This window comes from Astatotilapia calliptera, chromosome 7 (genome assembly GCF_900246225.1).
Source record: "Astatotilapia calliptera chromosome 7, fAstCal1.2, whole genome shotgun sequence".
Lineage (NCBI taxonomy): Eukaryota > Metazoa > Chordata > Actinopteri > Cichliformes > Cichlidae > Astatotilapia > Astatotilapia calliptera.
The window spans coordinates 51,200,289-51,226,009 of NC_039308.1; the positions used below are offsets into that span (position 1 = coordinate 51,200,289).

The 25,721-nt window shown below is 41.4% G+C and overlaps 2 protein-coding genes across 2 annotated transcripts; one reads left to right on the forward strand and one right to left on the reverse strand.

Moving 5' to 3' along the window:
- On the forward strand, positions 1–25,721 carry dhtkd1 (dehydrogenase E1 and transketolase domain containing 1). The gene is made up of 17 exons (XM_026175463.1): positions 1–468; positions 732–884; positions 8,127–8,338; positions 8,425–8,619; positions 8,779–9,048; positions 11,237–11,408; positions 13,252–13,450; positions 15,411–15,723; positions 15,813–15,897; positions 16,003–16,142; positions 16,220–16,370; positions 16,473–16,579; positions 18,358–18,522; positions 19,118–19,200; positions 19,361–19,527; positions 24,748–24,833; positions 24,922–25,721. The coding sequence occupies exons 1-17, from the start codon at positions 297–299 to the stop codon at positions 25,021–25,023; spliced, it is 2,772 nt and encodes a 923-aa protein (XP_026031248.1). The 5' UTR covers positions 1–296; the 3' UTR covers positions 25,024–25,721.
- On the reverse strand, positions 3,694–5,710 carry LOC113026550 (uncharacterized). The gene is made up of 2 exons (XM_026175464.1): positions 5,227–5,710; positions 3,694–5,102 (listed from the first exon to the last, which is right to left on the reverse strand). The coding sequence occupies exon 2, from the start codon at positions 4,825–4,827 to the stop codon at positions 4,018–4,020; it is 810 nt and encodes a 269-aa protein (XP_026031249.1). The 5' UTR covers positions 4,828–5,102; positions 5,227–5,710; the 3' UTR covers positions 3,694–4,017.

Consider the following 25,721-nt stretch of genomic DNA (forward strand, 5'->3'; position numbering starts at 1 on the left):
CCTGTTGCGCTACTTCACTTGCTTCTGAGATTTTTAGCCATCTTAAAGACAACATAGCGCTGGCCCGAAATGTAAAAATGTAACCTCGTGCCCTACAGATTCAAACCTTGTGTTTAAGTAAAATTAAATACCATTTACTCGACTTAAATATCGACCAGATAAGCTTCAGCCAATCGCCTGCCGATGCGACATCTCCTCCCATTAACGTGTCCCTCCTCCGGGCAGTATGGCTGCCGTCCTGTAGCCTGTTCTCAGATGTGTGCCGCTATCTCATGCGAGACTAAAGACCTGGAAACATGTCGGCCTTGATTTTGCTGAAAAGCTCGCTGAGCAGACTGCCGCAGAGCGTCGCTCGGCAGGTTGTCGGCTGCAGTTATCACACCGAGAGAGGTGTTTACGGGTACCGACCCAAGAGCACCGAGCGGGACCAGAAGTGGCAGAGCGAGCGGGTGGCTGCACTAAATCAAGGTCAGTATGGAGTTAAATTGCAGTACGGTCCCCTTAAGTTACCGTCGTTTAACATAGAGGCTCCGCAAAGACAGTTGCATTAACACTTGTTTGTGGGGTTATTTTATTCCGCGGTATTTTTATACGAGTTTGAATGATATTCTGTTTAGGTGGCTTATCGTTGACTCTGGAAGCTGTTGTAGCTGTTAACTGCTGTGCAGTGAACGCGTCATTTATTTAATGTGAGCTCGCTGTCACGCGTTGTTCTCTTCTCTTGTGTTCAGATCATGCTCTAGCTAGACTGGTGGAGGCATACAGAGCTCACGGACACAAGGCTGCTAAAATTAACCCTTTGCTACCCCAAAAGCCTGTTGTTGACAGTGTCCCGGAGATTAGCATGCTGACTGGCACCATGAGTGGACAACTCAACACCTCAGGTAAAGGAATCCTGCAGAAAGCATGCACCTGAAGTTAGCATACTCACACTTGTTTACCTTTTTTAAACTATGAGGGGGAAAAATAACACCCACAATGTCATTTCACTCTGAGTTTTTAAGTGTTAATCACGTCCAACTCTCTACTTTTTGCTGTTTAAAAAGTGTTAAACTTATATGGCGTTTGCCTTTCATTATGAAATCCTGCCCATCCCAGTATTTGCTGCACTCCAGTTTTGATGTTTAACTGAGGACTCTGTGTTCAACACAACTTGTACTTACTTGTTAGCATGTGCCATTCTTGCGCAACACCTGGTTGATCATCAGTTGTCTCTGAAAGTGAGGAGTCCAAAAATGGCTGTAGGGGAGAAAACAAAACGACACACACCATTTTATCCATGACTTAATGCTAAAGCATGAACTCTTTAAGGTTCATGCACATAAAGTTGTTTTTATGTTTTGTTATGCAAAATTTGAGTGGTTGCATCTGTTACTGCACCATTATTACGCCTAATTATGAGGTTAAAATTTAAAAGTTCTCTACAGGCTTATGTAAAGAAGCAAAATTTGATCCATTGAACACAAAACGTTTTTTGTTTTGTTTTTTTAACTTTGACATGGTGTGCTGTCCAGTCACAACGAGCCATCAGAAGACGTCTACACGGCGCTCATAAAAGGACGTGGTCAGCACTAATACTTGGGCAAGGCAGGATGGCTCTTTATTCCAGGCTGTTTACACCTGAGCTGGTCATCTTGCTGTGATGTCACTGGCCTGTTAAATATTTTCATTAACAAGCAGCTGTACCCAGGGTTTTAATAGTTTTGCAATTTTCATTAGTTTTTATTTTTTATTTAGTTTTGACTTCAGATTTTCAATTTTATATCAGTTTTAATTAGTTTTTACCAATTGTTTGCTAGTTTAGTTTTTTATTTTTTTGAAAATCCTTAGTTTCAGTTTAGTTTTGATTAGTTTCAGTTATAGTTTTAGTTGTGTTTGCAATAATTAAGTGTAACAAAATCCCAGTTTCATCATATCAGTCATTCTCTTCTGCTTATCCTTGGGTATGTTGCTATTCCAGCTACCATACCCTGCACAGGTCGCCTGTCTGTCGCAGGGCTACACCTATGGGTTCTTTAAATAAATAAATGAAGGCAGATGAACAACCATTGATACCAGGCAACTATAAAATGTATATCTTGGCCCCAATGAGACTATTAACTCTCGCAGCACTGGGTGTTCGTAATTTTGGTTCAAGTGAATTGATAAACTTTTTGAAGGCAATTTACTCAAACAGTTATGTAGATACCCCAGTCCTGTTGTCTCGGGATGCATCACGCTGCCTTGCCTGGGGTTAGCTTCTGTTTTCTGGGGATGAGGGTTGAGTGTGCTCCCTTACCTTCTCAAGGTAAGCTAGGTTAGCCTTCTTGTGTGAGCTTTTCAAGTGCACTTTAAGGTTTGTGGGATTTTTTCCCTTTAGAAATGTCCCTCATAATTTGTCTCTTTCCACTACAAGACACTTGCTTTATTCAAAACACAGTCATATTCAAAGTAATCCCAAATAGAGATTGACAGACCACGTGACTTTCGCGCATTGCATGCCGGTAACTCGTGGCAAAACAATCCAAGTACCTGCATCAAATGCAAGCATTTGCAGCACCGCAAAACGTTCATTCTTCGGTTCCAATAAATTCTTGCTTTTTCTTTGCCCCCCAAAAAGGTATGTACAAAACGAAGGAGAACAATGCCGGTCCGTACAAAGACAGACTTAATGAAAAGTCAAAGAAAAGATACGAGGAAAAAAATCAAACCAGTGAAAGGGTTAGACCCTTACGAGCACACAGAGGGACAAAATACGTTAGCGTGCTGCCCAACTTTCACCACGCTCATATTTATAATTATACGGTTCATGAAGTTTAGTAACTTCAGGTCACTGCAACAAGCCCAGGTACAGTTTACCGACGGATGGGTGCAGGACTTTGAAATGCACCGTGTAGAAAGTAAAGACCATCGTACATATCATAAGTTTACCAGTCTCACAAATCGTCTTCATAAATACACATTCGTTAACCGTTTATTAATAGGACCTTTGAGCTCAATGGTAATTAATTAGTAGTAGAAATAATTTCTGGTACGCATCACAGAAATGTAGCAGTGACAATAATATTGTATGCTGTAATCGTACTGGGCAATTAGTGATACAAAACAACTGTTTTATCCTGTGAATAAAAGTATATGTTTTTGTCAATGTACCATAATAACAGAAGCGAAACGCAATATTGTGTCAGGACAATTCACTATTTATGCACAATAAACAAAGGAGCATAGCGCGACAATTTCTGTTCAGCGCCAGACTTGCTTGTAACCTATATCACCAATTATGTTAAGAAAAATGACGCATTAACTACAACAGCAGACTGACCTTTGTGGAAATGCTTGGAGCAGACTAACCTGTGAGCTGGAGTGTTCTGGGACGTTATATTTGGTCTTTGAATGGCTGCAATCCAGTCGCCTCTTTGTTACTTCGGAAACATGGCTCGAACAATTTCTCTTCAACGACGTAATCCGAAAACAACCGATCTCTTTACCCATCGGCTTCCCGTGGCTGTCATGCGACCGGCTATTGCAGTTAATACAGTTTTTCTCAAATGCTAAAACACATGTCACAAACGTTACCACCAGGTCCCCCAATGTCCAAACACAACACCCTTCTCTAAAGCTACATAAACACAACCACACCTTCCCACTGCAAAACTCAAACTCCCACACCAAGAGAGCAGCTCGAAGCTGTCAAAACTGTAAACCCTATACACAGCATTACACACTACAGCAAAACAATTGAAAACACAATGCTCAATTTGTGAGAAGGTTCTTTGGTTCATAACTGCCAATGCATATTTTTATAAACTGTACAGTAACGGATCGTCATAGAACCCTGCAGAGGATTAGGCATTTAGATTTGTGAGTTTCACATGAAGACTATAAATCTATAAAAACATCCTGCATGTACGTACACTACTGTAACACAACTCAATGCAAAAACAGAATCTATCGCACACAACAGTACTCTCGGAAACATGATCAGGGTGTGAAGTCTTTTTTATTGTCTACACGGTCTTTTTACAGTATTACACACAGTCACTGTGCGGCATCATGTCGCCGAGCTGCATTGGGCCACATCACCTCATCCACATCACAGGCTATATTGTCCCTTGCTAGGCACCGTGGGAAAAACGCCCTGGAATGGCGAATCCATCCCTGGAAGGCCTCCACTGGGATGTCAGCACAGGCCAGCTCCATTGCCCGTACGAGGTTCTCTCTTGTGTATGGCTGTCTGTCATACACCTTCCATCTCCATGATGAGAAGAACTCCTCTATAGGGTTCAGGAAAGGGGAGTAGGGTGGCAGACAGACGTTTAAAAAGTGGTCACTGTTGGTGGTGAACCACTCTCTGATTTGGTGTGTTTTGTGGAAGCGGGCGTTGTCCCAAATGATCACATACATGTGATGTGCTAGCCTAGGATGGTGTTGTTGACGGTCCAGGAGGATGTCTTTTAGCTCCTCTAGGAAGGTGAGGAGACGTTGGGTGTTGTAAGACCCAAGGACAGCATGCCGGTGGACAAGCCCCTCTGTACCCATAGCTGCACAAAGAGTAATATTATCCCCCCGTTGGCCAGGAACCTCAGTGATGGCTCTTTGGCCAATGATGTTACGGCCTCTTCGCCTTCGTTTCTGGAGGTTGAAGCCAGCCTCATCCAGGAAGAGGTACTCATGGGGTCTGGCCATCGCGTCCACCTGCATTATCCTCTGTGAACATGGAAAAGCGTACAGGTGTTCAGAACGGTCAATCAGGTAGCACAGTATTGTCCAGAAGTAATGTAGGCCACTAAGCAACACAGTATGTCCACTAACTGTACTGTGGACATGGATGTATACGTACTTGCACATACTCGTAACGTTGTTCTATGTGTCGCGCAGAGTTGCGCTCAAAGGGAACCCTGTAGACCTGTTTCATCCTCATCTGTTGGCGCCTGAGAACTCGGTCTATTGTGGACACGCTGACAGCATCAATGTTCTCAAAGTTTACATTATCTGCAATGACTTTGTCTCTGATCTCTCGGAGTCTAATGCAGTTGTTCTCACGGACCATATCTGCAATGAGGGTTTCTTGTGCCGCTGTGAATATGGCAACCCTCCCACCTCTATGTGGCATTCTTTCAGCTCTAAAGAAAGAAACATGTGTTGTCAATTGACTGATTTATATGTAAAACTACATGTAAAGTAACAGACCACTTTCACAGGCCTGTAAAACTGTAGTGTGACAAAGAAAGCAATAGCGTACTACACCTGTTGTGTTGTCTAAATGCCTTGATAATGGTGGCCACGGTGAACCTACTCAGGTTTGGATGTACTCTTCGTCCCGCTTCAGCCATTGTCATGCCATGGACAATGACATGATCAATTACTGTTGCTCGCATATCATCTGTTATGATGGTGCGAGGTTGTCTTCTTCTCCCACCTGGACCTTCTCCTCTCTCTTGTTGGCCTCCTTCTCTTCCTCCTCTACTCCGAACTCCTCTTCTTCTTAGGCCTTCACCTCTTCCTCCTCTGATCTCAACCCCTCTTCCTCTTTGGCCTGCAGCTCTTCTCCTTCCGCACGCTCGAATGCCTTCATCCATTGTGATTGTTTGGCATCTTCACCAAACTATGCTTTTATAGGTGGGGTCACATCATTAGCAACAGGTGTCTTCAATTTTGAGTCGTTGTGTGTAGTGACTGACGCCAGGTGTGTTCCCTGTGTTCAAAGATTGGTGACTGTGGCAAGCATTTTGCATCACATGGGCTTTCATTTGAGAATATGAGCAGAGTTGTTTTGCAACATGTGTTTTAGCAAGGAAAAATGTGTTTAGATTTATGAGTACAGAGGGTTGTGTTTTGTGAATTGTGTCTTCATGTGACATGTGTTTATGGTACTGGAATATGGTGGCTACATTTAGTAAATGTGTTTAGACTACTGGTCATTTGGGTTACAGGATTGGCTTTTGTGTTTTAACATTTGAGAAAAACTGTAATACAACAGCTTCTTGCCATTTTTTGTGTTTCTTTTTATCGCTGTATAACTGATTTCAATTGAAAGCCTGCGTGCGCTAGTACCTCTTGCCACGAGTTCCCAGAATTCTTTGCGGTTTTACCCCTGAGCGACGTCACATTTTCAATCTCTATTGGACTCTGGCGCTTTCTCCCGACTTTTCCTGACATGATTCTGCGCGTGGATGGAGCAGCAACACAGACGACTCGACTAACGTACTGGCCACCTGCTGGCATAATGAGACAGCAAGCAAAAAATCTGGAAACTAAACTTCATTTTCACCCTTGACTATTGTATGACACGCACACATCAATGAAAACTAAACACATTTTTGCTATAAATTCAGTTAATTTTTAGTTTTGTGAACACTCATTACAGTTTTAGTTAGTTTTCCTTTTTTTGTTTTTATTTTTATTTCCGTTAACGAAAATGTTTTTTCACTTCTAGTTTTCGTTATTTCGTTAGTTTTCGTTAACGATAAAAACCTTGGCTGTACCTGTTAAAGCGGCGTGTGAGTGTATATAACCGTTAAAAAATCAAATCCCTAAAGGAAACCGTTACAGCAGACATAGCTCCACTTTTACTTACACATTCAGCTTCCTTAACTGTCTTGTGTTGCTTACTTGAAGGACCGTCCTCTTCATCCAGGATAACCATATTATTAGAGCCACATGCTGAAAGGTCTAGATCTGAACTGGTTACAACAACAAGCGCTGGACTGGACAGACCCCATCTGATCACAGGCTTACAGGGAGGGAACGTGACCATGTGACCCACTGCACTCAATCATCACCCATGTTCTTATGTGCTAGTGATGCGTGTCAATGGATCAGACTAGTCGCAGTAATTCACGGTAACAGCAGCTTGTCGTTACCTCGTTAAGTCTTAGGATTCGATTTGTAAACAGGTGCATTCTGTTTTATTTACATTTTATGCAACATTTGAGAATTTCGATTCTTGGTTTAAAAGTGTAAAGTCAGAGTAAAATGATTGCAGGTTAAAGTCCTGGAAAAAAACCCTGTAAAATTTTAAAGTATGCAAGTTTTATTATTAAAATGTAGTTTGTTCTCATTAGAGCAGGGCGATATGACCAAAAATATTTATCACAATATACATTTGAAAATTTGCGATAACGATATAACTGACGATATAATTGACACTAGACAAAATGCTTTACAACTCCTCAACTTTATTAGTGCAAAAAACCCCATCAATGTATTTTCACTTAAACAAGCAGCTGTTTTTTATGTGCATTAAAGTTATATAAAAATGTAACAGTGCAAATTCCTTGCTGACAGTTTAACCAAACGGCATTTCCAGTGGAAATTGGCCGACATGTCCTCAGCATAACCATGTAAAATATCCACAAAACTTAAAAAGAGGTTATTACCTATTGTGTGTGTATATTATGTTGAAGCACAGTACGTATCACTCCGCGAGGCCCACGATAGCCCTAATGCTCCTACAATCCATCAAGCGGTGCGGCTTCGTAGTTTAGCAAAGTCGTACTAAAACATTGGACAGATTTTCGAGCGCCGTGTACGACATAAAATCGTTTGGAGGTCAGTAAACACAACCAGAATTCATACATAAGGCACACGGGATTATAAGGGGCACTGTCGATTTTCAGAAAAATCAAAGGATTGATTTTAAGTGTTTCCAAACAACACGGTAATAACGACGGCCTGCTAGCATGCTGTACCAAAAATAGTGCTTTGTTGTGTATCTGACGGACGAAAGCTAAACCAGTGCCACACCACTGAAGTTGCAGCATTTTTACAAACCAATTCTGGTTCATCTGTGTCATTCAAGAATCCACTTTCGCTCTCCTCATTCTGCGTCGCCATCATGTGCGTATGTAAATATAGGCACTGCGCATGCGCGTTTTACCGATATTCTATCGCGATATTTCATTTTCCTATCGTTGCCCAAAATTACACCAGTGAACGGTATGATATAGCCCAGCCCTAGTTCTCATTGCTTTCTAGCATGTTATCTAGCTTCATATCATTTGTGAAATATACAGTGTTTATTCATCTGTGAATACAGAACACTAAAAAAATACATATTAGGGCTGTTTTTGTTCTGTGACCCTCCCCCACCCTTACAATTCACAGGTAGGTGTTGCTTGCTTTACTCGTTACATGTGATTCTGCAGGTTTGCGGCACTTTGGGAAAGCGCAGGCTTCTGTGGAAGAGGTTCAGGCCTACCTGGAAGAAGCCTACTGTGGCCACCTGTCAGTGGAGCCCGGCCAGCTGAGCAGTCTGGATGAGAGGGAGTGGTTCGCTGACCGCTTCGAGGAGCTTAAGAGAGAGAATTTCTCTCCAGAGGAGAGAAGGCAGCTGGCCAAGATCATGCTAGAGTCGCAGGCAGGTTTCAGAAGAGTAATAAAAAAGAATTGTAGCACGTGATCTCAATGACATCCACTTCATAATATTCCTCTTTCGACCTGCAGGAATTCGACCACTTTCTGGCCACCAAGTTTGCTACTGTGAAGCGTTATGGAGGAGAGGGAGCAGAGAGCATGATGGGGTTTTTCTTTGAGCTCTTCCACCGGTCTGCCCACAGTGGAGTCACTGACATTGTGATCGGCATGCCTCACCGAGGCCGACTCAACCTCCTGACAGGCCTGCTCAAGTTCCCACCTGAGGTTTGGATATTTAATCTGACCCGTATACTGCATTTTAGTCACGGTATTCAAGATTATCTTTTATTTTCTTTAACATCACTGAACAGCTTTTGTTCGCCACGACAAACAAAAGCGAGACGGTCTCGGATAACGCTGTGCTTCCCTCATTTTTCTCTCCAGCTTATGTTCCGTAAGATGCGCGGCCTCAGCGAGTTCCCCGACACCTCGCCGGCCATCGGTGACGTCCTCTCCCACCTCACCTCTTCGGTGGAGTTAGATTTCAGAGCCAAACACCCCCTTCATGTCACCATGCTGCCCAACCCATCTCACCTTGAGGCCATCAACCCTGTGGCTCAGGGCAAAACCAGAGCCAGGCAGCAGCTCCGGAAAGAAGGGGACTACTCGCCCGAAGACGACGCCCAACCTGGGGACCAAGTCATCTGTCTGCAGGTATCACAGCTGCACGCACGCATGAGGACATATTTTAGAACTTGCTAGAAAAAGTGATGAGTCTGTTAGTGTGGAATTTCATAAACGAACACAAATAGCTCTATTGGAACAAATAAAAAAGTGTTTTACTTCTGTGTGCTGAAAAAGATTCCCTCTCCCTTCCAAAATGCTTAAGAAATCACTGTATGCTTTAATGAATTAATGAAGAACAATTATTACTTTTAATTTGACAATTTTACATTTATTCGCTCTACCTCATGTTAATATTGTGACTTACAGACATCACAACTTTAACTTGTGCTTATTATATAATGTTATACTAACTAACCAACCAGGAAGCTCATTCTCTTCCTCTTCAAAACATTTTCTTTGAAGGTAAAGTGCTTTTTGGGGTCACCTTGAAAGAAAGACAGATGTGAAATGTAAAAGGGAGGTCAGAGGTCAAATGGGACATGATATTTGGTTGCTATAACTATAATGCAATATTTAGAATCCCCATATCCCCTTTCCATAAATGCCTATATGTTGTCAACTAGAGCTGGGCGATAGAACGATAACAATATGTATCGCGATATAACTTTTACTCGATAGAGAAATTAAGCTATCCCGATAGACCTCGCCGCTCTTGTCCTCTTAAAATAAAATAAAAAATAAAAAGAACAGCCAATCCAAACTAAGTAGCGCAGAGCCGAACCAATCACAGCCGCAGCGTCACGTCGCGTGACTTGTTACGTACAGCACAAGTGCCAAGCCGCACGTGTGTTTGTTTGGGAGGCAGCCAGCGGGTAATGGAGGAAATGAGTGTGCCGACTAGAAAAATCAACCGAGCGTGACCGAAGAGAAAACAGATGATGGTTCCAATGCCGGAGAGATTGTCAAACGGAAGAGCCATAGAAGCTCCGTAGTGTGAAGGTATTTCGGCTATTTCAAGTCTGACAAAAAACAGAGTAGCGTGCACTGTAAATTGTGCCGAAAGCAAGTCTGGAAATACAATAAACTGGTGCATGTGTCACACTGTGCGCCACGTTATTGTTTCGGTGAAATGAATTTCTACAATACTGTTACTGTTAATTCTACTCTCTGCAGTGTTTAAATGCTTACATATACACACAGTTACTGTCCCTCCACACATACGACTCGGTTCTGCTTCTATGCCCCAGCTTTGTTTACTTTTTCCCACCGAGGCTTCTAGACTTCTGATTGGCCAGCATTTCGGCACGGTTAGGAATCTAGCGCCACCTGCTGCTTTGGCATGTTCATAGCAGCGTTTTCCTTCATTTCTGCCTTTATGTGTGGACGGGATTATTTTTAAAACGAAAACAGAAAATCTCAGTTTTCAAAAATACCCGTGTACGTGTGGACGTAGCCTCAGTCTCTGACTGGAAGCGCTAATTCGTCATTCGGCTTTTGTCAGACTAAAGTAACTGTTAAAACTGTTTGAAAAGCTAAGCTATACAACAAGGAGAGATTGAGAATTTCCTTTTAGTTCTCAGTTTATTTGATATTGACAAAAGTTAGTCAGTTTTGTCTGTTCTTCTGTAAAACAAACTAAGATTTATTTTTAGAATTAATATTTTGTTTCTAAGTGGAATTGACAATTTAGTCTGTTTCGTTTGTTCTATTTTGAAACTTAAACGCTTTAGCGGCTGCCTTTTGTGTAGTTTGCAATATTTGCCTTTATTTATCTGAAAAAGTCTCATGTTCCTTAAGTACATCTACCCTGTTGAACTTATTATGGGAAATAAATATTTAAATAAAAACAAGCTGCTGATTATTTCACATTTTACTTGTGAGCAACGGCACATTTAAATCTTACAAATATAGTTATTTGGCTTATATCGTGATAGATATCGTTATCGCCTGAAATGAAAAAAACATATCGTGATATGAAAAAATCTCATATCGCCCAGCTCTATTGTCAACACAAACACTGGTGGTAAGAATAATAGTTTTAAATAGCTCTGTATAGCATTGCTATCAATTTGACCTTCAGATCATTATGTTGAAGGAGAGGTCAGAGGTCAAATATGACATATTTTAAAACTTTATAATTGTACTTTCTGCATGTTGACTACACACACCACACCAAAGAATCATAGCTAATCAGGTCAGTATAAAAAAAGCAGGATTTGTTAGATGATGTTCGTTTGTACGATGAGATAACTTCTTCTTTCTTCCTTCTTCACAGATTCACGGCGACGGCTCGTTCACTGGTCAAGGCATCGTTCCTGAAACTCTGACCCTTTCAAATCTTCCTCACTACAGAGTGGGTGGGAGCATCCACCTCATCGTGAATAACCAAGTGGGCTACACCACCCCGTCGGAAAGAGGACGATCGTCTTTGTACTGCAGTGATGTTGGTCAGTGAAAGCTTCTCATCAGTATTCCCGTGTACAGAGAGAATACGTTATTAGCAAGTCATTTATTTGAAAGCGCTTTGTGTGTATAAAAAAAGACTTTGAGAATAGGCGGACATGAGATAAAAAGCGTGTGAGGAGAGTTGCAGATTAACTAAATATAAACTTTTAAAATGTCACAGCTTCAAAGTTTTTGGAGCTCATTCTAAAGTATTTAAACCCAGTGTTTCCAAGACCAGTGTCAATTAGAGGTACAGCGTAGGGCTGGGCGATATATCGAGTTTTTTAAAAATATCGATATATTTTCATACGAGATATAAGATGTGACAATATCGTTTATATCGATATAGTCTATGTTACGTTATAATTATACTTGTGGAGCAGCAGGTTTGCCTCTCTTTCGTCCACTTTTGTCTCTACGCAACGTTACTCGGCCTCGCCTCTCCTTCACTGAACACAACTCCCCCTCCCCCATAGCTTCACCTGCAGGCAATGACAAGATGAAAGCGGAAAATCTCCGTTAGCGAGTTACCGCGGATCGCCCCGTGCGTGGGGCTGGACGGCGTCAACGTGTTAGCGAGCTAACCGCGCTAACGACATGCAGCCAGGAGGGGCTGCACGGCCTAAAATCCTTTCATTTTCTCAAAAATCGACAGTGCGCCTTATGTATGAATTCTGGTTGTGCTTACTGACCGCGAACCGATTTTATGTGGTACACAGCGCTCGGCAATCTGTCAAAAAATGTTTTAATATGACTTTGCTAAGCTACGGAGCTGCACCGCTTGATGGATTGTCGGAGGATTACGGCTACCGAAGAGGAGCCTCGCGGAGTGATACGTACTGTGTGTGTATAAGGACCACAAATGGCACCTGTTCAGAGACGTGGTGCAGCTGTGAAATCTGTCTCTTTGTTATTATGCTCAGCGTCTATTAGTTTACATTTTGACTGCACAATTGTGAGCTTTTTGTTATGCACAAAAACAACATTGTTTTCTTTTATTTATGGACCATGATTATTTAATAAATGCTGATAATTTATTTTTGAGTAATTTCTTCATGTACATCTACGCTGTATGTAAATAAAAGTGCCCGTGTGACATCTGGGACACAGTGTGACTAAGAACTCTCTTTTTGTTCTTAACTTATGGCTTTAAAAAAAAATCGAGATATATATCTTATATCGCCATCCAGCTAAAAAATATCGAGATATGAATTTTGGGTCATATCGCCCAGCCCTAGTACAGCGAATGTCAAAATGTCCTGTGACCTGACATTGTGTCTACTGTGTTTCAACTTAATCAAATAGCAGGCTTTAGTCAGGCAATCTTTCCAGTAAAGCCTTTTTTCTCCTGACGTTTTCATATAAGATGAATGGTGAGAAGGAAAAAGAATCAGTGGGGTGCTGCTTTAGCTCAGTGGGCGAGTGGGTGACCACATGGCCACAGAATTCAGCAGCCCGTATTTGAGAGTGACCTGTGGCCTTTTGCTGCCCTCTGCTCTCTTTGCAACTACCTGCCTGTCTTCACTGCTCCGCTATCCAATAAAGGCAAAAATGCCCAAAAACTAATGTTTAAAAAAACACTTCACATTACACGATGCTTCATTTGTTTCTATGCAAAAATCCAAAGTAATGGGGCTAAAAATGAGTGTAGCATGCAGCCTGAGGCCTAAGTCAAACAGTTTCATGAGGGTTTCGAATATGGATTATTGTCATGTATGCGTCTAATATGATACACACGGTGAAATAGGATATCTGAGAGGTCTTTTAAATTAGCCAGGGTTAGTGCAGTTTTACTTTGTAAAGTGGTACCTTCATCATGTGTGTAATGGGCGATTTCTTCTACAGGTAAGATGGTGAACTCTGCCGTGATCCATGTAAACGGAGATGATGCCGAGGAGGTGCTGCGAGCCGCTCGCCTGGCTGTCGACTACCAGCGGCACTTCAGGAAAGATGTCATCCTGGACCTGATCTGTTACCGTCAGTGGGGCCACAATGAGCTGGACGAGCCTTTTTTCACCAATCCGGCAATGTACAAGATCATCCGGTTAGTTAAAGCTATCGCTTTTACTTTGATTTGATTTGATAGTTTGATTTGAATTATTCTTGTAGGTGCACTGATGCATTTACATGATGGGTCTACTCGTGTAGCAATGGCTGATGTTTAATGGTGTATTTGGGTAATTGTGGAATTTTTATTTCTGTGTGAAAGGCAAGCATAACTTGAATTGTAGTGTTTCAACTATTAAACCACTACAGTGCTTTGAAACTATAAAAACTCACAACAACAGTCATTTTAGTATGTTGCTTTGGATGTTAAAGACCCTGCAACATTAAAGAGAGAACTGCAACAATTAGCCGAGCCTCTAAAAGCAAGCAATTGGCGACCGTGGCGAGAAAGAACTCTCTTAATAGGAAGCGACCTCCAGCATGACCAGGGAGTGGGAAGCAATACACTGTGACTGGTTAGGAGGATGAGGGGGAAGAGAAGATGGATGAAGAACAACAAAGAGGAGAAATCATTAACTGCCAGAGAGAGATTAAAGTGAATGCAAGAGTGTTGTTTAATCACATGGGGAGTGAAAAAAAGGTGCTAGGTTTGTTTTGTTTTTTTAAAGATGCAGTTCTTGGGTCAGTTCTTTTATGCATTTTGTTTTAATTTTGCCTCTGTACACCACCTCAATACATTTTAAATCGGTCGATATGTGATTTAATTCAAGGGGTTTAACAGTTTAGGAATTGCATTATAATAGACAAGTCCCAATTTTGAGAAGCTCACAGTTAATTGGACAAATAAACATCATATTGAACTACTGGGATTAAAATCCTTGGGCATGAGGTGATGTGTTTCCGTCACTGAGATGCTCAGCCAGGCCTTCACTGCAGCTGCCTTCAGTTGCTGTTGTTTGTGGGTCTCTGCCTTCAGTTTTGTCTTCAGTAACTGGAAAACATGCGGTTTGTGCTGAGATCAGGTGACCGACTTGGCTTTTTAAGCATATCCCATTTCTTTGTCTTGAGAAGCTCTTGCTTTCTTTTGCAGTATTCTTTGTGTTATTATCTATTTGCACTGTGGAGTTCTGTCTCATCAGTTTTGCAGCATGTGGTTAAAGCAGACAGTACAGCTGTGTACAATACATAATTCATCCTGCTACTTAATACACAGAAACGGTCCTGTTCGCTGGCGATCATACATCCCCATACCATTACATCATCTCTGTATCTGTCCCTCCTCCTTCATAATTTCCTCTTCCCATCACTTAAAGGTCCAAAAAAAGTTTTTTTTTTCCCATCAGTGCGATCTTCTTTTAGATGTTTTCTGGCAAAGTCTAATCAGGCCTTGTTGTGTTTGTAACGAGTGTTTTTTCACCTTGTTGTAAACCCTCTGTAATTACATTCATCAAGGCTAGACCTTGACAATTATACGCCTACCTCCGTGTGAGTGTTCTTGACTCGGCTCTGTGCTGCAGAGGGCTGCTTCTTAACCAAGGAAAGAATTATGTCTCCATCCACTTTAGTTGTCTTCAGAGCTTTTAGTGTTTCTGAGCTGGCCAGCATAGCCATTCTTGTTAAGAACAAACCAGGATTTTGATTTGATCACTCCAAAGGTTTTTGCGATCTCTCTCATTGGTTTATTTGAATTTTTCAGCCCGTAATGATAATAATAATTCACTTACATCAGCATCTCCTTGAACCTCCTTTAACATCATAATAAGTCAAGTGAAAAATTTACAAATGCAATTTGTATACTTTGAATCACTTTCAGATTTTTATTTATTTACTTTGTTATGAACTAATAAACAGGCCTAACCTGGACAAATAAACATCTTAGTCAACTGCCCAGTTCGTTTTGAGCATCTGAAGGTGGCTGTAATACCCAAACAGTTAATGCAATGCTTTTGTCGAACCCCTTGAATTAAAGCTCGAGTCTGCACCCGGTCCCATCTCGGGCGTCTGATTTAAAAGAATACAGGGTAATAATCAGATCATCTCCTGTTTGCTCCTTGCAGGTCTCGAAAGAGCATCCCAGACGCCTACTCAGACCAGCTGATTTCAGAGGGTCTGATGACAGAAGTTGAGCGTGACGAGATCAAAACCAAATACTACAGCATGCTCAACGACAAGCTGTCCAACATGACCCTGTACAGCCCTCCACCCACCAACCTGCAGGGCCGCTGGGGGGATCTTGTTGAACCCCAGGCTAGAGTCACCACCTGGGACACTGGTGTCCCCATTCCTCTGCTGCAGTTTGTGGGAGTGAAATCTGTGGATATCCCTGAGCAAATCCAGCTGCACAGCCACCTCGGAAAAACCCACGTACAGGTATCGGGATCTTTTGCTTCTAATCCTTCTGCCGCGTTGCCTTGTCCAAACATCACAGCAGTTAAATTATTTTGCTTTTGTAAACTCAGGCCCGGCTGCAGAAACTGGAAGAGGGAACCAAACTAGACTGGTCGACAGCAGAGGCCCTCGCTTTCGGCTCTCTCCTCTGCCAAGGTTTGTCACGTTTTGTCTGGTGTTTTTAGCAGTGAGTAAAAATGACTCATTTCCAGTTTGGGAATTCCTGGGGTTTCCTTTAAACTCGAGCTATTGTCACTGCAGGTTTTAATATCCGTATCAGTGGACAGGACGTTGGAAGAGGTACATTCAGTCAGCGGCATGCCATGGTTGTGTGCCAGGACACTAACGACATGTACATCCCTCTGAATCACATCAGCCCCGAGCAGACAGGTTTCCTGGAGGTAATGCCCTCGCAAAGCAGATAAAACCATCAGTGTCAACATGAAAAACACAACAAATTGTGGTGTCTTGTGTTTAGGTGTGTAACAGCCCGCTGTCTGAAGAGGCCGTGCTCGGATTTGAATACGGCATGAGCATCGCGCAGCCGAAGCTTCTGCCCATCTGGGAGGCTCAGTTTGGAGATTTCTTTAACGGAGCGCAGATTGTCTTTGACACCTTCATCTCGGGAGGTGAGCTTCTCACCCCTCTGCCGCATTTTCTAATAAACTTGGTCAAAAAAAAAGAAAAAAAGAAAGATTATTTCATCAGAGGTGAAACTGTCGTGTTTCCAGGTGAAGCCAAGTGGCTGCTGCAGTGTGGGATGGTGATCCTGCTGCCTCATGGATACGATGGCGCTGGACCTGAACACTCCTCCTGCCGTATGGAGCGCTTCCTCCAGGTCAGTGAGTCAGGACTGTGTCGGTATTTCTAATCTGCAATCGTGTCATATCAGTGTCAATCACTTAATTTCACTATTGTTTATTTAACCTGCTACTTAATATTACAGAAAGACATGACAGTCTTAAAGCTACTTAAGCTCAGATTTGATGGACTAGCCATATGAGGGCCCAGGTGAAGCCTTTTATTCAGGCTGAATGTCTGTGCTCTTCATTACATTATTCCAACCACTCTTTCATTTGTCTACACACAGAACACGTTTTTCCTGACAATTCCTATCAGGAATAACACCGATGTGCAACCAATTCCTTATGCACTGCACCAACAAAATTAAAGAAACACTTGATCCTAACAGTAAAAACAAAGTCAGCATAAACTATCATGAATCCATTTTGCCTGTAGCCATCACTCCGGAGGGATGAAGAGAGGACAGTGTTATCACTTCAGTTTGCACCAAAGCAGCTGAAATGGATTCAGAATGGTTTATGATTCATAACAGCACAGTGATATCCCTGAAGCTTAACAGACTTTGTGTTATACTGTGATAAACAAGTGCTCTGTCAGTGTATCATACTAGTGCAGAGCCTGTTCACAGAGATTATGAAACCATTTTGTTAAAGCTACAGTTTAAACATCCCTTAAATGTGTCGTATACGGGCAAGCAAGATGATTTGAAACGAGGGCAATAATAATATCGTGTGTGTGTGTGTGTGTGTGTGTGTGTGTGTGTGTGTGTGTGTGTGTGTGTGTGTGTGTGTGTGTGTGTGTGTGTGTGTGTAATGAGCAGATTGTGGGTTACAGTTTTTTTGTGACTACCAAAATGGTAGAAGTGCTTCAGTGTAGTTGTTCAGGTATCTTTGTGTAATAACTATTTGTTTTCAGCACTGTACTTACCCCACCAAGTTTGAAATGAATCAAACGAACAGCTGCAGAGAAAAGCAAAGTTAGTCGGATATAGGGCAAAGATTTCACCACATAGTATTCTCTAACCATTACACAACTTTTGCAGTAATAAAAAAATCTTAAACTCTGCTAAAGTCAAAGACATGGGAGAAAGACATCCCACTTCTCTCTTTTGGTTCTGAAACAGTCACGACATGACTATCATTTCAGATCCTGCAGATTCATCAGTTGCTTGACAACACATTAAAAAAACACCTGAATAGTTTCCATGGAGGTTTAATCTTTTACCTCTGCCAGGAAACAGATTATCTTTTCACTCATGCCTTTGTAGAGTTGAACTGTAATAACAAATGCAGTGTCACGCAGAGAGCTTTATACGTGAATAATACCATAATTTAAACAGACACAATGGTAACCACATAATGAGAATTAAAGGTTCTATAAGTGAGATTTTAAACATTAATATAGCCCGTAGGATCTAAATGAAAAGCTTGTTGTGTGAAGTTACAGATGGTTTCTTCGGTGCAGAGGAAGGCTGTGTAGTCAGGAGCACATTATGTACAGATTTGATCAATGGCAAATCATCACCGATAATGTTTCTTAATGGGCTGCAAGCAATCAGCAGACAAATTGCATCGGATTGAGGCTGCTTCTAAAATCATTTCCTCGATAATAGGCGCAATTTATTGAACACCAAATTGAAATTTTGCATACTTAACACTTACTTTGTGTCATCTTTGGTAGGTGAGGTATAAAAAAAAATCATTCATATTCATGTTACAGCTTTACAAGAGTGGAAGCTACTCAAGCTAATGTTTAGTTACACATTACCTGAAATATAAATGAATGCTAACTTTTCCTCTTTTTGTCTCGCAGATGTGCGACAGTAAGGAGGAGGGTGTGGACGGCGATACTGTGAACATGTCAGTGGTCAACCCCACCACCTCCGCTCAGTACTTCCATCTGCTTCGGAGGCAGATGGTTCGAAACTTCCGCAAACCTCTCGTTGTTGTGGGACCCAAGACTCTGCTGAGATTTTCCGTGAGTACTTTAGGCCGCGCTCAGCCGGGCTTAAATGCCTCGAAAACAGCGGTCGCTAGGGAAAAATGCGAAAATTTCTGTGACTGTTTTTGCGGGTGGTATTTGAAGGTTGCTGGCCGTTGCAGTGAAATCGACTATTAAAGCTCCAATCACACCAAGATGCAAAATGAAGTTGGTCACAAACAGGTATATGGTGCTGCACCAAAAAACACCCAAAACCAAAACTCTGCGTGCACTTTTCAAAGTAAAAGCTGGACCTTTTGAATGGTGTTGGCTGCAGCAGAGTTTCACTACTGCTCGGCGAGTACTTGCTAAGTCTTCGCAGTCTTCCATGAAACTACCAGTCTGCTAGCAACCAAAGCAATCGCAAGGAGGGTTTTTGTGCAGCACCCTCTTTGCAATCAATTTTACCTAGCAACAGCCAGCAGCCTCCAGTAACCACTTGCCAACCAGTTCAGGAATATAATTTTTTTTTTCCCTAGCGACCAGTGGTTGCCAGGAAGTCACCAATCGGTCTCTAGGACAGATTTGACACATCCAGCTCCTCAGAGATGCTTCCATCTCGATGCTTGAAGGACATATTCTGTTTTCCCAGGGGGCCGTGTCCAGTCTGACTGAGATGGCACCAGGAACGTCTTTTAGGCCAGTGCTGGGTGATACTTCTGTGTCAGCAGAAAGGTAGAGAAGACGTTATATTAAATCTGCAGTGTGGGTGTGTGATTGTTTCTGTGTGTTTAAATGAAACTGCAGGAGCTCAGATTTTTGAAAGAACCATAAAAACACATATGTAAGTAGCCCAAACCCTGAGCCCAATCCAGTGTTTTTTCTTTCCACACAGTGTCCAGAAGGTGGTGCTGTGCTCTGGGAAGCACTACTATGCTCTGCTGAAACAGAGGGAGACATCAGCAGCCAACCAGAACACAGCGCTCATCCGCGTGGAGGAGCTGTGTCCGTTCCCTCTGGATGCCCTGCAGCAGGAGCTCAAAAAATACCCCAAAGCCAAAGGTAGCGTGACCGCTCACTAATCTCTGTTTTCCCACCTACATGCCTACACCGGCTACACACCGGCTTTATAGATGAAGGTGCACTAGTAGTTTGCTTTGAGTCGTAGTTGAAGTTTAATCAGATCAGTTTACGAGTTTTGTTTCGTTTTTCAGAGTAGATTTGTTTGTTTCATTTTAGTTTGTGTTGTTTAAAAATGTTTTGTTTTATTAGTTTTAGTGTTAGGGTGGTGCGGGTGGTGTTTGTCCTTTCAGAGCAGTACAATAATACATTTAAACATTACTAGAGATGGACCGATCCGATATTACGTATCGGTATCGGTCCGATACTGACCTAAATTACTGGATCGGATATCGGAGAAAAATAAAAAATGTAATCCGATCCATTAAATATCACGAAAGCACCTCACAAAACTTGCAACACGCCGTAACTCACCTCAGAACGTTAGCACGTCGGAGCAGTATGCATCACGTGATAGAGCGGCTGTGGCATGCGGGACCTGTCGGTGGTCTGGATAGCATTTGGAGCTTCGCTAGCAACCCGGCATTTCATCTCCGACAAAGTTATCCCCGAGAGAAGTAAAGCAAGTGTATAAGTCCATCTCTGAATGTTTGTAAAGCATTCCTACGTTAAGCTTAACAAGCGATATATGGAGCGACTGCCTCTCCTGCTGCTACTTCAATCATGAAACTGCTTAACGATCAGCTGATCGGCTTTTCTGTCGCGAGTCCGTGTCTCTAGTTTGCTTTTGGCCCACTTTGCACCAGAAAGAGGAAACCAGCGGCTGAACAACAGCAGCACGTTTAAGCTTGATCAGCTGTTGTTAGAATGTATTTAATATTACTTTCTACTCAAGGATCTTTTTCTACGTAGCTGACGGCTGGTAACTGTGCAGGGGCGGATCTAGCAAAGTTTAGCCAGGGGGGCCGATAGGGCATTAACAGGGAAAAGGGGGCACAAAGACATACTTTTCTTTCTTATTCTCATTTAAAATGTCTAGCTTTTAATAAATAATTATCTGACACCCAAAGTTTTAATTTGATGCAAAATGAATAGAAGTCCATTATTGTATATAGTGACTATTAAGTCTAATATATATACCCTAGTAAGCTATAGTACTTTTTCCTTTGGGAAGGTACCATCTGTGCAGTCTGCAATTTTGTTGAAGAAAGATGTTGAATCTATTTAATATTTCTTGAAAAATAATTGATTTCTGTGCATTCTCTTTCACACTGCATCAAATTAAAGTTGATTACGTCGATTAAGCATCATGAGGTGGAGCGTGAGGGGTGGTTCCCTATTTTTTATTTATTTATTTTTGTTGTTGCTGGGAGTTGGAACCCTATTAGTTAGGTTGCTTAATATTTATGCTAAGTACTCTTTAAAATACCAGAATAGGGAGGATGGTGTAGGTTTAAGTTTATTAGATTGATCAGTATTGCTGAACTATGAAATATTTTTTTTGTATACAGGTATAACAGAATAGCTTTAGTGTAGTTGTTGTTTTAAACTTGAGTATGAACTTATACAAAATGCAGCAAGATATTTAAAAAACAGTTTTTTTTATATCGGATTCATATCGGTATCGGCAGATATCCAAATTTATGATATCGGTATCGGTATCGGACATAAAAAAGTGGTATCGTGCCATCTCTAAACATTACAAACACTTAAGTTCTCAAATCTAAATATCTTTTTTTCCACTTAATTACAACGGTACTTTATTAATGAGTCAGAATAAGAATCACAAGTTTTCTGTCGTGAAATCTTTTTCCAGTCTCTGCTTGAAATCCATTTCTCTGTAAATTATTTTAAGTCAATCTTTTAGAAAATCCAAACGTGTTCTGTGAGTAGATATTGGTTGTAGTTGATTGGTTTCAGTCAGATTATTTGTAGAAAAAAAACTCAGAATAAGTTCAATTTACTACATTTGCAATCCAGAGGTTTCAGTATACACAAAAATGGTGTATGAACGGTTTTTTTCATCAGTGCCACCATGTGGCTGACCGATGTTCTGAGCTGCTGCTGCTGCAGCCTCGCATGTCCATCAGAGAAAGTCTCTCATCTGATTGAGCTTGGTGGAAATCTCATGGAACAGAGATGAGTAATCGTGCCAGGCCTGTGGTGGCTGCTTGAGTGGGACGGTGCCGGTTCCCACACCGCCAGAATAGTGCAGGCCTTTCTGGATCAGGAGAGTACTCAGACACTTCCTTGGCCTTTTCCTTTAGTCCTGACGTGTTTCTTGCTGAACATGCCTGGGTGGATGCGTTCATCAGAGGCAGCTACAACCAGTGACCATTGCATAGCCAGCTGTCAGCTGCACTCATTCAGGAATGGAGAGTAATTCCGATCCAGACAGGTGACGGCTTGCATCACATCCAGGAGAGGTCATACCTCATATGAAGTGTCTTCTGTATAAGTTATAAACGTTAGTGTTGGGGTTAACCTTTAAGGGTTGGTCTATAAAATCTATTTAACAAACTACTGGGGTTTTTTTTTTTTTTTTTTGTTTGGTTTTTTTTTAAATTATTATTACATTTAACAGACCACCTGTCATAAAATCAAGAAAACGGATACAATTTAGCAATCTGTCAAAAACTTTAGAAGGATGACTTTTTGCCAGACAGAAGAGGGTTACAAAAGCGCGCTGCTGAAGTCTGAGTCAGAGTAATTTAAATGTGATCCAGCTGAAAGCAGAAACGACATTCGACCGTTTAGTTGAAATGCCAGATCATCAAGTATCTGACAAACTCTTACCTACTGCACAGCTGTTGTCTCACAGGTTTCTCTCACTTTATCCTTTACTGTCCCTGTGAGCGTCATTCAAGGCGTGATGGACATGCTTTCCATACACGAGAAAATTTCCTTGCCAACATTGTCTTTTTTTGCTTATTCACACCATCCTTACTTGTTTAGTTTCACAAGAATGCATTTATGTAAACAGCAGTACAAATACTACGTGTGTGTTCAACTGGCAAAGTTTAGCTGAGGACTCAGAGTAGATCAAAATCTTGAATTGCTTTTCTGAGCTGGCCTCTGTTATTACCCTGTGCTCACAGCCTTTGAACCTTCAAAGCGGTGAGTGATTTGCATACTTTTTTTAGGTTCCTCTTTTTACTTTTTAGGCACAGACAGCTTTTGTTTTAAAGCTAAATGCAGCTTGTGAGGATAAGAAGACTTCAAACACGGGGCTGAAAATATCTTCACATTTTGGGGTATAAATCATAGGTTCTGGTCTTACAAAGATCCTGATTATTATTTAACAGTAATACAGCAAAGGACAGTCAGAAATATTTGTTCTGTTTTTTTAAAAGAAAAATTGATGATTCAGATAATGGTCTTCAGATGGTAACTGAGGTATATGACGAGGAGCTTTTTGACCAAACTGCTCAAATTATGACACATGGCACGTTATGTCTGTGTGCCGTGCCCTTAAACTAACTATACCCTTCTTCTACAAGAATTGTGAGTATTAGATTAGATTAGATAGAACTTTATTAATCCCTCGGGTGGGTTCCTCTGGGAAATTCGATTTCCAAAAAAGCACAGCACCGACAGAAGTTACAGAGTTACAGAATATTATATATATATATATATATACACACACACACACACACACACACACACACACACACACACACACACACACACACACATATATATATAAATACAGAGACAATATAAATAAAATATATGAAGGGGATAAATAGAATAGGAATAAAAAATAAAAATACAAGTGAATTGCACATTTCAAGTATTGAGTCTATTGCACTGTTGACTATTTACAAAAAGTATTGCACAAGGTATTGTACAGTGAGGTGAAGAGGCACTACAGCTTAGTTGTTCCCCCCTCCTTTGTCCTCCTGTTTCCCCTCCCTCTCCCCTCCAGAGAGGAGTTAAACTATAAGTAGTAGCCAAGAGCTGATAGCTGACAATCAAATGCATCGTGCCCATAAAAGCAGGAGTTCTGTGAGTTTGCTGGTTCAGGTGTGTGTTAAAACAACGGCAAGGAAGAATGACATCAGCAGTGACCTTAAAGAAAGAATTGCTGCTGCCCATCAATCCAGGAAGGGTTAAAGACCATTTCCAAACAATTTGAAGCCTATCATTCTACATCTAATGTTTTTCACTATTATTATTTACAAGTGAGCGACATTCAAGACGGTAACCGGTCTTTCTAGGGGTGGACATCCCAACAAATTTACCCTGAGGTCAGACTGTGCAATGCTCAAAGAAACTGCAAAAAACCAAGAGCTACATGTCAGATTCTGCAGGCCTCAACATTTAACATTTAACATACTAAACTTCATGACAGTAGAAAAAAAGATTTAAGAAATATGGCTTATTTGGTGTGTGACCAGGAGAAAGTGTCTTCTCTCGAAAAACCAGAAACAAAAAAAACATGGCACGTTTGCAAAGCTGCGTCTGAGCAAACCACCAGACTTTAGCGACAGTGTCCTTTAGACAGATGAGACAGATAAGGAAATGTGTGACCTTAATGCACAGCATCGCAATTAGATATGAGCACACACATGTCATACCAAGTGTCGAGCACGGTGGTGAAGGAGTGATGATTTGGTTTTGTTTTGCAGCCACAGCAGCTGGGTAGTTTAAGGTCATCGAGTCAACCGTGAACTTCTCTGTATACCAAAGTATCCTAGAGTCAAATGTGAGGCCGTTTGTGTGACGGCTAAAGTTTGACTGAAATTGGGTCGAGCAACAAGACAACGATCCCAAGCAGAGCAACAGATCTACAACAAAAAAGACTGGAAAAGAAAAGAAATCAAATTATTACTACCACTCAGCCAAAGTTATATTTAAATAATTTCAAGACCCGATAAAGACCACGTGACATTTCATTCAATCCTGTTAGAAATGAAAGATGGCACATTTTCTTTAGCGAATGACTACATGTTTATTTATTTATTTATTTTTTTACATGTATGTTTGTGGGGGGTTTTTTTTTAATTAAAACGGAGAGACATAATTTAGATTGGCAGTTGTTCTGAATGGTCATTTTTGTGTGTGTGGATGAGAAACAAAGCTCAGGTTTCACTTCAGTTTGCTGTACTATCGTTCTCACCAAATACTCTATAGCAAACTGGTTTCACACTGAGCTGAAATTTCACTGAACTGCAAGAGAGGAACTTCAACCAAAGTGCTAACCTACATAAATCCTGTATCACTGTAGGTTATAATCACATTTTTAAAATCCTCTTGCAGAGTTCATTTGGAGCCAGGAGGAGCCTCAGAACATGGGGCCCTGGTCTTTTGTAGCTCCCAGGTTTGAGAAGCAGCTGGCCTGCAAGGTGAGCACAGTTTGAAACAATTCTGTCTACACTGTGAACCTCAGTGAATTATATTACTCGAATTGACTTCCTCCTCTGTCCTTGTCAGCTCCGGTTAGTGAGCCGGCCCGCTCTGCCCGCCCCTGCTGTCGGCATCGGGACCCTTCATCATCAGCAGCAAGAGGCCATCCTCACTGCTACTTTCTCCTAAGACTTAAACAAGGCTGCAAACCAAAGCATATCAAGTTTGCAGGCATCGGTACAACACTACATGCTGCATCTGCTGCACTACAGATACGCGGGACCCTTACGTGGCGTGGATGGGCTGTTTTTAAACAAATTGTTCAGTAATGAAGATCAAATCAGAGAAATGTGTGAAAGAGGATAGTGTTAATGATTTTATTTGTTCTCTTGTAGTTCTTAAGTGTTTGTTTTTAATGAAAAGCCTACTTCTGTTCCCTCCTGTCATTCAGCATGCCTGTATTTAAGGATGGAGGCACGAAGCCTTACAGACGGCATTTACAAGGTGACTGTGATGGACGCCTGTCAGGGGGAAATCTACAGATTCCATGTTTCAGGAATCGGAACTGCTTATTTGTCTCGTGCACACAGGCTGCATGAGTTACTGTTTACATCATAAAGTAGTGGGAGTGTATTTGTGCATTAACCTTGAAACATGTAAGAATGTGAGTGCTAAACTAGCATTACACTTGAAGATTTGAAAGTCTGTCGTGATCACCAGGAGGAAGTTACCATTGAAACTGTTGAATGTTTATCAGACCAGTTTCATTTCTTATCTTACAAATATGAACTAAAGTTAATTGTTTTAACCATTTTACCAAACTGAAGCTTCAAATCAGAATATTGGCATTAAAGGGTATATTTTAAAATAAATCTGTTTTCATGTAA